The 15,168-nt window shown below is 41.2% G+C and overlaps 3 protein-coding genes across 4 annotated transcripts in view; all 3 read left to right on the top strand.

The window, feature by feature from the left end:
- LOC141762853 (uncharacterized) overlaps positions 1-15,168 on the top strand; it is a 500,458-nt gene that overhangs the window by 375,656 nt on the left and 109,634 nt on the right. Inside the window, 1 exon segment of the mRNA XM_074626949.1 lies at positions 2,009-2,185. Within this exon segment, the coding sequence (XP_074483050.1) occupies positions 2,009-2,185 (177 nt within the window).
- Positions 1-15,168, top strand: part of LOC141762860 (protein NLRC3-like) — a 43,586-nt gene that overhangs the window by 9,141 nt on the left and 19,277 nt on the right. The window lies entirely within an intron of this gene.
- Positions 14,938-15,168, top strand: part of LOC141762872 (protein NLRC3-like) — an 88,216-nt gene continuing 87,985 nt past the window's right edge. The window contains exon 1 of the mRNA XM_074627014.1: positions 14,938-15,052. The gene's annotated coding sequence lies outside the window, so the exon portion shown is untranslated. The remainder of the gene's footprint in view (positions 15,053-15,168) is intronic.

The raw sequence follows: 15,168 nt of genomic DNA, 5'->3' as shown, positions 1-15,168 counted from the left end.
GAGGGACATTCACGTTTTCACGTCGGCCATCGTAGCTCTCCAACAGGCTTGGCACACAGGAGAGGCTTCAGTTGGTTGTAATCTCCTCACCTCACCACTAGATACCTCCAGATCCTACACTCTGGATCTTTAACACAGACCTTATTTCAGGCACCTAACTAAAAACCCATTGACTTCCAGACGAGGGAACAGGAAATACTAAAATGATAATTCATTTCTGGGTTTTAGGACTCATTCCTGTTGCGCTCTATTTGAACATGTCTAAAGGTGCAGCACTCTTCAACAAACACGTATTGCACCAACTTAAAGGCACACAAGTGATGATTATGAATGACACCATCTAATCAGAGGTCTCTATGGTTCTAAGTTATTCCCACGTTCTTTTTGACAGCAGATCTAACTGTGATCTGTTTTCATGTCAGCATTGTCTAATTATTTGAAGCAAAAACCAAATAAATATTCTGCATCAGAAACCTCTTTGCAGGTCCATATTTTGTTCAAGTCTATCTGAATACAATACTCACATGTTCATATGTACATTCAAAGAGTTATTGATGTCTGTCATCATTCCTTCTGTCTGTGAAGCAACCCCCGTATAACCTGAGTGTTACGAGATGAGGACTAAATCCACAGTCTTGTTCTGTGTAAAATGACCTGTAAAGTTGATCTTAAACTAATCAGAGGCTTCAGCAGTCTGAGTTAGATGTATTAGGGCTGGGTGACTTGGAGAAAATCAAATATCATAATATTTTTTTGTGTAAATGTCCAATAATAGAACAGCTAGAACAGTCTGGTAAGTTCAGAGAATGACATCACTTTACTGTAATGTAGCCTTTAAAACCAGGAAGAGACAACACTTACAACACAACACGATATTACTAGGGCTGTCAATCCATTAAAATATTTAATCACGATTAATCGCAAATTATTCACAATTTTTGTATCTGTTCTAAATGAACCTTAAAGGGAGATCTGTCAAGTATTTAATATTCTTATCAACATGGGAGTGGAGAAATATGATTTATGTAAATGTATGTATATATTTATTATTGTAAATCAATTAAGACACAAATCAATGACAGATATTGTCCAGAAACCCTCACAGGTACTGCATTTAGCATAAAACAATATGCTCCAATCATAACATGGCAAACTGCAGCCCAACAGGCAACAACAGCTGTCAGTGTGTCAGTGTGCTGACTTGACTATGACTTGCCCCAAACTGCATGTGAAACGATTAACTTTGACAACCCTAGATATTAGGATATCCAAAATCAAAGACGATATCTAGTCTCATATCAAGATATGGATATAATATGGATATATTGCCCAGCCTTAGTATGTATCCAGTCAGTATGTTGTGTTTGACAGTTTCCTTGTTGAGCTGCAGGAGGAATAGTAACTCAAAGAGGGAATTTGGTACTAAACAGTCTGTAACTTTGATTTGTCGACTCAGACTGCTGAATCTTCATATTAGTTTCACTTGAACTTGTGAAGTCATTTCTTACAGTGTAGTTGTGTTATGAAGGGACCACTTCACAGGAGGAATGATTACTGCCACCAATAACTCTTTTAATGTACATATGACATGTGGCTGTTGTTTACAGACACACTTGAACAAATGTGGACCTTTCCTGTAAATGACATAAACCTGCTAGGCTAGCAGATACAGTGAGAAGAAGGCCATGTAATAAATGAAGTAATGAAGTCCAACAAGTCTGATTTGATATTGATCCTCTAATTCCAGACTTGACTGAGATCAGCAGCATGTTATTGATGTGTGTTGACATGAACAGGTGTATGAATGTTGTGGTGACATTTGGATGATGTCTGTAGAAGTCTGACATTATGATGATCCACAATAACACAATGACAAAGTCACTCTACTCATTTTAGGGAAAAGATCATTGATTAGGACATAGTGATGTTGAGCTACACATTTAAAACCTGAACACATCTGACTGGATTATAAAGTGATTTTTATCTTCATCATTTATTCTTTATTCAGATTGATGAGCTGCAGTTTGTCAGAGATCAGCTGTGCTTCTCTGGCCTCAGCTCTGAAGTCCAACCCCTCCCATCTGAGAGAGCTGGATCTGAGCACCAACATCAACCTGAAGGATTCAGGAGTGAAGGTCCTGTGTGGTTTTCTGGAGAGTCCACACTGTAGACTGGAGACTCTGAGGTCAGTTCACTGACTCTCTGTTACTATTAGAGATCTTATATGTTTAATTAACAATTGAACCTGATTTATGTACAAACATAACTTACATCCATAAAGTTATTAATGTCCTTTTCTTCATATTTTCTTGTCTCTTGAACTAAATTTAGTCTGCAGTCACAAAAGACTTGTGTTTCTTAAAGAAAGTGTAGAAAATGTCCACTGTTAGTTGTTAAAGTAAATGAATGTTTATCATTGTTGGTAAATGGTCACATCTGGATACAGAAGATCCTCTCAACTAATATTCAGGGTTCCTACGCAGTATGGAGAACTATGGAATTTGATTTTAGTAATTTCCAGGTCTGGATGAGTATGGAAAAAAGAAAAGAGTTAATGGAAAAACATGTCTGTTTCCAGACTGTTGCCCCTATTCTGCTTTCTAAGATATACAATTCAGAATTTCTAAAAATAAATAGATCATACAAGCAAAGTGTTTTTCATGGTGTTTAGAGCAGCCGGTGCAGCCACAATGTTTACTACTGTGTGAGAGCGCGGGCCAGAGAGAGCTTGATGTCGTTGAAAGCAGCACAGGAAGTAGGCTCTGACTGAACGCACACTCCTACAGAGCTGCCTCTACGCCTGTACATCACAGCCAGGGCCGGCACCTCCATAGAGGCCGACTAGGCAACCGCCTAGGGCGGCACTTTGGCAGCCAAATATGGGCCAACTATTCATCATGAGCAACATAACAATAATAATATAATAATAAAAAGTAACCGGTAACTGCAGGCAGACGGCACAGAGCAGAACGCTGCCTGTCAGACTGGGACAATCTAATACTTTACATATTGAGGGGGGGTACGAGCGGCCCCTCCTAATTTGGACTGATCCTCGTTCTGGCTGAAATTTGATTGGCTCAGTCATTTACATCATGAACGTGATGAACTGTGACCAGTGTTCCAGCTAGCCAGTCTTGTTTTGATTCAGTGATGACGTGCTGATACAAACTGAGGAGGTGTCATCCACGATGACGAGTCTTGAAGGTCTTCATCATCATCATCACATTCTCTTTATACCACTAAAACTCTATTAGTGGTAAAATTACTAACCCACAATGTCTCGTCTCGCGCCCTCCGGCCGCTCACATAAGACACCTCTCCGTCTCAAAGTCCTGGGATGGGTTTGTGTCCCAGTCTGTCCCTGGTGCTAATAGAGGGGCGGCATCATTGTGATTCACCTAGAGCAGGATGTTTGACAGCAGAACGTCGTCCAGCTTTCTCTGTAGGACTGTAGACTGAACGACCACGATGAGTAAAGTGTTCTGAGGGCTGGCTTGATGATCCCACAACATTCATGTGTGGTGACAACACACATCAATAACATGCTGCTGATCTCTGTGTTCATCTATGTGTGTGTGCTGAAGGATCAATATCGATGATCAGACATTATTTGTGGAACATGTTGAAACAATCAGAAACCAGAGAAATATTTCTACTTCATGAAGTAAACTTCTTAAAGTTATTTTTTTGGGGGCATTTTCCATGTTTATTACAGGACAGTGGATAGAGTCGTGAAAGGGGGGAGAGAGAGAGTGGATGCGGAAAGGGCCACAGGCCGGATTCGAACCCGGGCCAACGCGGGGGGGGGGGGAATGTAAAATGTAAAATGTGTAGGATCCCTGAATATTTGTTCTGAATTGATCAAGTTTACTTCATGAAGGGCGCCTGGGTTAGCTCAGTTGGTAGAGCGGGCGTCCATGTATTAAGGCTTGGTCCTGACTGCGGTGGCCCGGGTTCGAATCCGGCCTGTGGCCCTTTCCGCATCCACTCTCTCTCTCCCCCCTTTCACGACTCTATCCACTGTCCTGTAATAAAAATGGAAAATGCCCCCAAAAAAATAACTTTAAGAAGTTTACTTCATGAAGTAGAAATATTTCTCTGGTTTCTGATTGTTTCAACATGTTCCACAAATAATGTCTGATCATCGATATTGATCCTTCAGCACACACACATAGATGAACACAGAGATCAGCAGCATGTTATTGATGTGTGTTGACATGAACAGGTGTATGAATGTTGTGGTGACATTTGGATGATGTCTGTAGAAGGCTGACATTATGATGATCCACAATAACACATTGACAAAGTCACTCTACTCATTTTAGGGAAAAGATCATTGATTAGGACATAGTAATGTTGAGCTACACATTTAAAATCTGAACACATCTGACTGGATTATAAAGTGATTTTTATCTTCATCATTTATTCTTTATTCAGATTGAGTTGCTGCAGTTTGTCAGAGATCAGCTGTGCTTCTCTGGCCTCAGCTCTAAAGTCCAACCCCTCCCATCTGAGAGAGCTGGATCTGAGCTACAACAACCTGAAGGAATCAGACGTGAAGCTGCTGTCTGATCTTGTGGAGAGTCCACACTGTAGACTGGAGACTCTGAGGTCAGTAGAGGGTCGGAGTCGGTCCATGCTGGTTTCAGCAGTATTGTTGTGATGTGAGAGAGAACAGTCAACCAATCAGATCAGCCAGAAGCTTGTTGTGATCATGTGTTTGAGTCGATGTGAAGAAGATGTTGTTGTTGTGTTCATGTCTCCAGGAAATAAAGCTGGATTACAGCTGACAGCATCACATCATGTATAGAGATAGTGGTCCTCATCCATCAAACTGTCGTACCATCAAATCTGATCAGAAAGTGTGTTCTCTCATTGAGAGATAGAACCATCATAGAACCATGGTTACATTTAGTAACCATGTGGTCTTTATAAAGACCAGAATCTCTGCTGAAGTCCAGTAATCACAGCTGAGGTTTTACTGTTCAGTCTGTGTATGAACATGTAGGACCTTTAAAGAGGACCTATCAGGCTGATGTTCAGGTTCATACTTGTATTTTGGGTTTCTACTAGAACATGTTTACATGCTTTAATGTTCAAAAAACACTTTACTTTTCTTCTAGCGGCTGTGCTGCAGCACCTCTTTACACCCTCTGTCTGAAACGCTCTGTTTGATCTCCTTGTCCAAAAAGACTCCATATTTAGTCGGGCTGTCAAAGTTAGCGGAATAATAACGCGTTAACGCTAGATCGTTTTAACACCACTAATTACTTTAACGCAACTTGTGATTTTTAGGTTGGAAAATGTGCGATTAATTTTAGATTAATCACGATTAACTATGGACAATCATGCGATTAATCGCGACTAAATATTTTAATGGATTGACAGCCCTAATATTTACATATTTGTCATGTAATATTTAAAAGTAGATGAAACATTGAAATGTGACTGAAACCAACCTAGCAGCAGTAAATCCATCATTAAAGTGAGCAGTGAAAAGCTCTCTGTTTCTGCAGTAATGATGCTCTCAGGACTCTCAGCAGTTTATTTCCACTGTGTGGATCATAAGATAATATTACACAGAGACAAAGAATTTGAACACATAATCCAGGCTAAAAGCAACACAGTTTAAACTGACACATGCAGAAAGGTCAGCGACTTTGTGAATGTGTAAATGAACAGACTTGTAATATCACTGCCCCGTCTAGAGCACCAGAGATCTGACTAGAACTACTTTGTGTACTCTGCTGAGTTAATGTGATCACATGTATTGTTATGACCTGTATGACAATAATGTAGCCTTCTCCTCTCAGCTGCAAACCCAGCGGTGTGAAACGGACATAAATGACATTTATATAACCACAATAACACAAAATCAGTACATGATCTCTTATCATATATTCATATATGATATTCATATAGTCACTCATCTGAATCAGCTTCTTGAGCCGTATGTTGCTGTGAGACACGTCAGAGTCGTGCTCCTACAGTCCCTCAGACTGAATGTGTTGCCTTGGTTAGTTTGTTACCAATACTTTTATGTATGCTGTGGGTGATTAGAAGAAGTGAAAGTAAGCCTGCTTACCGCTGTGAATTATGTTTATAGATTTATTATTTACTTTCTCCTAAGTCTGTTTCACACCGCCGGGGTTGGAGCTGAAAGAAAAAGACTAAAGTATTGTAATTCCTCCAGGAGATGAATAAAGTATCTTCTATTCTATTCTATAAGAACACATCTAATCAACACATTGATTTAATGGAACACACGTGTAATTAGTTCTAGTCAGATCTATCGGGATATTAAAAGTCTGTTTATTTACACATTCACACAGTCAGTGATTTTTTTGTCAGCTGTCCTTCTTGCATCTGGCAGTTTAAACTGTGTTCATTTTAGTCTGGATTATGTGTTTAACTTTTCTAATATGCGTTTGTAAAGTATGCCGCTCTGCTGACCGTAGACTGGTCCATGTCTGTGATTGGTCATGTGCTACAAACCCCGCCCCTTCTATGTGAACGCGCTCATAGCCAGACTGAGAAACCCTGGGTTGATTTACGGAGTTGATAACAGCTGTCGTAGGACCGCTTAGCGGGATCTTGGTTGAGGGGTTAGTTAAACCAGATAAAGAGAAGATACCCTGGGTGTGTTGGACTGGCTTCGTAGTACAGGCCTCTGGTCTGGGAGCTCTGAGCTCAGTGTGTTCACTCCAATACGTTAACATGAGAGCTGAAAGGAAGCTGGCTACGCTACACAGACTGAAGTCCCTTCTGCTCTTTATACTGGATGCTGACTGACAGCTGATGAAGGGAGTCTCTGTAAACACTGATGGATGACTTCTGTTGTCTTCTTCTTCTCTCATCAGATGGGAGAACAGTATGTATCTCTAACCACCATCCTCCCTGTGTGTTCCTCTGGACCTGACAGAGTATCATCAGTGTATCTGGACTCTGTCCTTCTGCACAATCTCTGCAGACACACTGAGACTCCTCCACTCCTTCTGCTCCACACTCAACCACCTCCTCCACCTGGACCTGGGTTTCACTTTGTCTTCATTCATTCATATATTCTGAACCCAAAGTGCCTCTGCAGATCAGTTCTGTTTATAACAACAGAACTGTAGATTAACACATTTAAATAGATGTTTCTGCTTTGCTTTCTGTTGCAGCTTCACCCTGTGGAACGATGGAGTTTTGCAGTTAATTTCCTCATACTACTAAATATATATATACCATATACAATATATATACCAAAACCAGCCGTTTTTCATATTATAACATTATGCTTGTAACAAACAGAAAGAAGTAGATAAAACCTGAACCTGAGGCTTCAGTTTCTCAACTAACTACAAACAGATTATGTCTGGATTTTGGTGGAAAGTCAGCTCCTTGATATTGTCTTTTGTATGTGATGTTTGATGTAAAACAAAACAAAAAAAATTCTGACTATCTGAGTTTTTGCTACAAAACAAATCATATTTGTTAGTTTATTACAGATGTACGTGTCACCCTGCTAGTTTTCACATTACATGGCTCCACACAGACACATGAAGTCAACCTGTGGAGCTTTTCCCCTCAGAAATCAATGTTGAAATTGCCTCCACAGGCTCCATTACAGTCCACCAGTCCCAGAAACAAAAGCCAAACACCAAAGTGTTTATAATTGCTAAGCAATATTGGACTCATTCCTTAAATTCTGCACATTCCAGTGAGCTGCATGAGTGTCCTGCGTCATTTCTTTAATGTCATGCAAATAAAGAAACTAACACGAACCAATTCTTTTGTCCTCTGTTTACTTCAAAGAGCAGATTTTCATTATGAATGTTTTTGGCTTTTTGAATCTTATTTTTGGTTTAAAATTGTGACCTTTTGTTTCCCAGAGTCACAGGTCACATCTTAAAATGTCTTAAACCAGAAAATCTCAATTTGAGCTTGAACCGGAAACCAGGTTTCTTTTTGCAATTTTGAAACTTTGATGTCGACTGATTAAATTCTTCTGTCTTGGAAATATTAAATGTTGACCAGCACAACTGCCTGGTGTTATAAAGGGACTGTTTGTAAGAATCAGAAATGCTTGTTAACAGCGACACCTGTGGCCGTTAAGTCAACTAAAGTCAGCGTCCTGTTGCTCGCGCTTGTGCTCGCTCTACATAGACATGAACGAGCATCGCTCAAAACAGTGAGGCGACACACGTCAGCTAAAAGCACAATATCACTCTATATTTCAGCTGCTTGGCAGTAATGTTAGCTGACCAGACAAAGGTCTCTCCATGAATCAATGCTGATCCTAGTGTTGGCTTTTCCTGCTTCAGCCTCCCGACCGCGGCTGGAGGGAACAGGGGAGACACCGGCACCCGGTCGGAGACGATAACGTTTCTCTCTGCGGAGCCCCGTCACTTCACAAAACACGGGAAACCTCTGTTGGTCTGGAGGAGCTGCAGCAGTTATTTCTGCACTAACGTCCACTTTACATTCGCTAGATATTCTCAGAGCTACGAAGTCTTCTGCAGTGTGTAGTGTGCGTGCATGCACGTGAGGTGGAGCGAGCTGAGTGAAGGCAGGCAGAGCAGCAGAGACTCCGGCCCTGGAGACCAAAGCTACGGTCTCCCCCGCATCCTCCGACCGCGGCCGACACTGTTTAACAGACGGGCTTCACTAGATAGAACTTTGTGGTTTTGGTGCTTCCGTGTAGTTTGTGTTGGAGTCTGAGTCTGAACAGCGTAGCCACACGCGAGCACGCATGGGAAACACCGACCCGCAATGATTTATAAGAGTGTAAGACGTTACAAACAGTCCCTTTAAGACGTAGGAAACCATCAATTTATCGTTAGTTACTACATTTTCTAATATCAAATTGTTGCTATACTACAGAAAACACAAATATATATATATATATGCAACAACATTACTAACATAGTTATACAGCTGTCTTTTCATACACGTGTAGTTCAACTCTAAGCAGCTGCGCAATGCATTCTGGGAGCGTGGCGGCGCGATTCGAAGAACGGAGCGTCACGACCACGGATGTATTAAGAGAAGAGAAGGTCACGACCGGTCTTTAAATACATCCATGGTCACGGGTTTGGTGTCGGGGTATGACGCATGCGCAGTGTGACTGAAGCTGCTGTCCTGCGTTGCGATTGGCTCATTTATGGCGAGTACAGAGCAGATATACTGCGCATGTGTAGAAGATATGACTTGATGATGACGCGTGACCCAGTCTCCTTCCATAGGCCTTGTCTCCAGTGTGATCATCAGTGCAATCAGCAGCACCTGTGTTTCTCCTCCTACTACTACCACCACAGGACAACATGTCTGCAGACGGCTGGACATGTTGACATTAGAGCGGATGAATTCATGGATTTATGATGATGTGCTTCATGAAGACGTGTGGAGGACGTTATGAGGTCAGTCAGAGGCTGTAGAGCCCCACAAACAAACATTACACAGGCTCGCTGGGTCCGTTGCTAGGCATCTTAACTGTCCGTTGCTAGCTAGCCAGCTTAGCGTCCAGCTAACTGATGCTACATGCTAACATCAGAGCCGTTGGTAACGGTTGGTAACGGTTGGTACAAGGCGGTTGAAAAGGGCCGTTGGGAATATCAACATTTTCCTCAGACCAAAACCAGAAAACAACATGTAACGGAGTCAATAACAGTGTTTCTGTGATATAGTTAAATTCATGTTTTCATTTTTGGGACAACCAACTGTTGTTTTCTGTAGAGCTTTTATTTTGTAAACAGTGCCTCTAGCATTAGTGGACAGCCAGGGCTTTTATTTTGTAGTACCTGCAGGTGCATTGTGGGTCAGTTCGTCCGGTACTTGCTGCGCTTTAATAATTGTCAATAATATCATTTAAGTTGTTGGAAGTTTATCCTGTGGTCGTTTTATTGTGTCTTTTGTCCTGATATTTCAGTGGGTTTTTTATATTGTTCTTGTGGTCTTCTTTTTGCTGGGTCCTGATCCCAGTAAGCCTTTGAGTACTCTTTGTCATGTTGTTGGTGTGTCTGTCTCTTGTCCATGCTCTACTGCTTCATTTATTGTCAATACTGATGCCATCCTCTATTTTCATCTGAACTAATCAGCCATTCCTGATCCATGTTGCTGCCTTCTCAACGCGAACAGGATCAATAGGAACAGGGCGTCCGACAAAAAATAGCGTATGGTATAAAAATATCATAGTAATGTATGTCGAAAAAAAAAAAAAGTCATAGTATAGTATGTCGAAAAAATAAAAAGTCATAGTAATGCATGTAGAAAAAAGTAATAGTATAGTATGTTTAAAAACAGTATAACATAGTATGTCGAAAAAGGTATAAAAGTCATAGTATGTTGAAAAAATAAAAAAAAGTAGTAGTATAGTTGTGGGAAAAAAAGTCAAAGTATAGTATGTCAGTATAATATGTATAAAAAAAAGTCATGGTATAGTAAGTGGAAAAAATAAAAAGTCATAGTATAGTATGTCGAAAAAAATAGCATAATATATTATGTTTAAAAACAGTATAAGATAGTATGTCGAACAAATTATAAAAGTCATGTATAGTATGTTGAAAAAAAAAAAAAGTAGTACATTTGTTGAAAAACAAGTCAAAGTATAGTGTGTCGAAAAAATAAAAAAGGTCAGTATAATATGTTTTAAAAAAGTCATGGTATTTAAAAAATGATATTAAAGTATTGTAGCGACCCTGGTCAATGAAGCTACGAGGCAGGAACTGGTTTCGCTGGTACTTTATTCCTCAGCTTGAACACCGGTTACTGTGGGCCGTAACCAACGCCAAAAACAACAAACCAACTAGTTTACAGCGTGCTATCTGCATTACAACTCCTTCTCATCTCCCGCTTCTGGTCTCCTGCGCGAGCCCTCCGCGTCACTCCCTCCTCAAGCCTCTGCCAATCACAGGTGGCTATCTTCACAAAACAATGTCAATGCTGCGTTCGCTGACATCATGTAAACCTGACTAACTACAGTAACATAACTTGTAACTTAACAGTGGACCCCACATCACCCAGTCGTTACAGTATGTTGAAAAAATAATAAGTCATTGTATAGTATGTGGAACATTTTTTAATGTCATAGTACATAGTAAACACGGTAAAAATGTACAACACAACATTAATCACACATTAAAGTAGTTCTAAAGCAGTGCGTTTTGTTTTGTGATTTGAATCTGGACAGATTGGTGCATCTCGGATGTGTTTGGGGAGTGAGTTCCAGTGGCCGGGGACAGCTATGGAGAATGCTCGGTCTCCTCAGGTCCAGTGCTTGGTTCTTAGTGGTGGAGACAGGAGGTTGGCATCACAGGAGCTGAGACTGCAGGAAGGAGTGTGGTGGTGGAGCGGGTAAGTCATTAAAAAATCATTATATAGTATGTTGAAAAAGGTCATAGTATAGTATGTCGAAAAGAAAAAAAATGTCATACTGTAGAGCAGGGGTGTCAAACTCATTTTAGCTCAGGGGCCACATGGAGAAAAATCTATTCTCAAGTGGGCCGGACCGGTAAAATCATGGCATAATAACTTAAAAATAACGACAACTTCAGATTGTTTTCTTTGTTTTACTTTGGTCCAAAATAGTACAAGCACATTCTGAAAATGTACACATCACAAATAATCCTCTTGACAAAACACTTCAAGTTAGTTGAAAATTCTGAGGAAAAAATTGGTGCAATTTCAAGAACACAATGCCTCAGTGATTGGAACTTAAACTTCGTCTCAGTGTATCTACAAAGCCATTAAACTTTAAGTCACAGCCTATCTGGGATTGAACAAAATACGAAATAAATAATAAATAAATAAAACAACTCTTCTAGGTATCAAATACCTCATTTGTCATTTCCACATATTAATCCTGTGCTAACTCAACAAACCATACAAACTGAGGTAGAAACTATTCAAGAGGGTTGAGTTACTCCCTGCCTTGTAGGCTAAACTATTTATTGATAGAAAAATAAAAGCTGTGCAATGCATGAACAATTTCAACAAACCAAACTTATGAATTGAAGTGACTGACATTATTACAGTAAATCACACACTGTTCACTTTCTTTAAATTTCCACAGAAGACAATCATTTTCACAGAACTATATCAGGGTGCAGTGTCTCATGCAGCATTTTAAGTGGGATTACCCATTGTTTATTTCACTCCTGAAACCTGGCATCTTTTAGCTTTCACAAGTGCATCAATATCAGGCGTCACATCCTGAGTGGCAGCCAATTTCAGGATGTTATTCAAGTGCTTGTTCGTGAGCCTTGAGCGCAGATTTGTTTTATTGATGCTCATTACAGAGAAAACTTGCTCACAAAGATATGTGGTTCCAAACATGCACAACACTTTTGCAGCAAGGGCTGTCAAGTTGGGGTAACGTGGCAAGAGATACTGATAAAATGTGTCCAAGCCAGCTGCAGCAAATTTGCCCTTCAAATCTGAGTCACACTGCAAGTCTATTATTTCAAGTTGGATGTTGACGGGCAGATCAGAGGCATTCGCGGTGAATGGCGAGCAAAACACTTTTAAGTCTTTCTCCAGTTCACCAAAAATCTGAAAACGTTGCTCAAACTCCCGCAATAGTCCCGTTATTTTATCTTTGAACCGCTTCATGTCTGCGGCATGTTGGGTCGCGCACACATCTTTCAGACAAGGAAAGTGAGCTGCATCACCACCTGCGAGTTGCGTCTCCCACAATGACAGCTTCAACTTGAACGCACATATGCTGTCATAATACTGCGTGACAACTTTGTTGCGCCCTTGCAGCATTTTGTTCAAGTTATTCAAGTGCTCTGTAACATCCACCATAAATGCAAGGTCCTGCATCCATTCTGTGGACTGAAATTCTAACACTGGTTTGCCCTTTTTTTCCATGAACTGTTCAATTTCCTCTCGTAATTCAAAGAAACGCCTCAGCACAGCACCTCGGCTTAACCATCTTACCTCGGTGTGGTATGGCAGCCCATGGTTGTGGTCTTTCTCTCTGAGAAGGCTGTCAAACTGACGGTGATTCAGGCCTCTGGATCGGATGAAATTAACAGTTTGGACGACCACCTTCATGACGTTATCCATCTTTAATGACTTGCAACACAAAGCCTCCTGATGCAAAATACAGTGAAAAGTCCAAAAATCACGTTCTCCATTTGCAGTCTGCACTTTCTCTCTTAATTTTGTCACAACACCTGCTTTTTTCCCGATCATTGAGGGCGCACCATCTGTAGCCAGGCTGACAGCGCGGGACCAGTCCACTCCGGCCCTGTCCAGGGCGCCGACGAGTGCGGTGAAAATATCAGCTGCTGTTGTGGTATCCGTCATTGGCACCAACTCCACGAACTCCTCGGTGACGGTCAAAGTGTCATCAACTCCGCGGATGAATATGGCCAGTTGCGCAACATCTGTAATGTCAGTGCTTTCGTCAATTGCAACTGAAAACGCAATAAATGACTTTACTTTGCGCTTCAATTGGCTGTCCAAATCCGCCGAAAGATCAGAAATCCTGTCTGCAACTGTGTTTCTTGTCAGGCTGATATTTGAAAAAACCTGGCGCTTTTCAGGGCACACAATCTCCGCAGCCTTCAGCATGCATGTTTTCACAAATTCCCCCTCACTAAATGGCTTTGAAGCCACTGCAATTTCATTAGCAATAAGGTAGCTAGCTTTCACTGCAGCGTCACTGATTTCTCGGCTATGAGTAAACACAGACTGCTGTTTCTTCAGACCCGCCAACAATTCATTCACCTTCTCTCTTCTCTGTTGTCCTTGAAAGTTGTTGTATTTGTCGGCATGAAGAGTCTCATAGTGGCGACGAACGTTATATTCTTTCAGCACTGAAACTTGCTGTAAACACAACAAACACACAGCTTTCCCATTCACTTCTGTGAAGAAATAGGAGGATGACCATTTTTCTTGGAACAGTCTGCACTCTGCGTCCATTTTTCTCTTTTTTGACAGAGACATTTTGGGGCAATGAGGGTGCCAAAGCACGTAATGTTCAAATCGGGCAGGCAGAATGACAAGCTAGCTCCGGACTAGCTGTAGCCTACTTGCTTAGCCCCGGTATAAACAGTTTGCTTGTTTATACACCATCACTGCATTTTCTCTTGCCCAAAGACATTGTTTCTTTACAAGATTGGCAGGATCGAAAAGGTGGTAAAAGCCCAATTTCCATTAACCACGGATGAAAAGAAGGATGGTTCTTAACAAATTGAATAATTTCAAGAAAAGTAATAGAGTTTTTTAATTCATTTAGATTAATTTTATGGGGGACAACAAACAACATTTCCCCCAGAATTGCTATTGCGACATCCAGTGGACACATTTAGAACAGCAGTTTCTTTCATTGAAAAATTGCAGCTCCTTTTTATGCTTTGCAAAATCATCTCGCGGGCCGGATTAAACCCGTTCGCGGGCCTGATCCGGCCCGCGGGCCGTACGTTTGACACCCCTGTTCTAAACCCTGATACACTTTCTATTGTAATTAATTAATGAGTATTTCTGATTAATGACTGGAACAACTTGACACTCAGTGCTGAGCTGCATCTCAAATTAATCTCCAGGTTCCCAGCTTTCAGATGATGTACACCACTTCTATGTGACATCTACTGCTGACCTGCTATTTCCCCCTAAAGACCCCCGGTACCCCCCTAAAAAAGACTAAAACTGGACTATTGTGGGTCTCAGAGGGTTAATTCAGCCTTTTCAAGCCAAGAGAGATTCTGATGAACACACACACCCACAGTCACAGATGAACTCAGCTGATTTCCTGTAAATGGAGAGGGGAGGAGCAACACTGACTATGTGATCCAGGCTCATGAGAACAAGGTCTATAGAAAGGATTCCGTGTCACGCGTCATATTTTCGAGAGTACTACGCATGCGCAGTAGAATCTGGCCTGCACGACCGCAGCTTCAGTTACACTGCGCATGCGTTATACCCGACACCAAGACGAGTGACCCATCCTCCTTCTATAGTCCTTGATGAGATCAGGGAGGAAGCATGAAAGTGTGCAGTTTGTTATCCAGACTCCATTCTGAGAAAACGACACAGAGATGTGACGACTGAAGACTGAAGCAGGGTGAGTGTTAATCCATGGGGTGGTTTTATTATACTGTATACTGTATACTATGTGTGTGTGAGTGTGTCTATGGTTGTGTGTGTGAGTGTGTGTGAGAGTGTGTCTATGGTTGTGTG

This window comes from Sebastes fasciatus, chromosome 24 (assembly GCF_043250625.1).
Source record: "Sebastes fasciatus isolate fSebFas1 chromosome 24, fSebFas1.pri, whole genome shotgun sequence".
Classification (NCBI taxonomy): Eukaryota; Metazoa; Chordata; class Actinopteri; order Perciformes; family Sebastidae; genus Sebastes; species Sebastes fasciatus.
The sequence above is the reverse complement of the archived record's forward strand: the minus strand, read 5'-3'. Positions and strand labels throughout refer to the sequence as shown.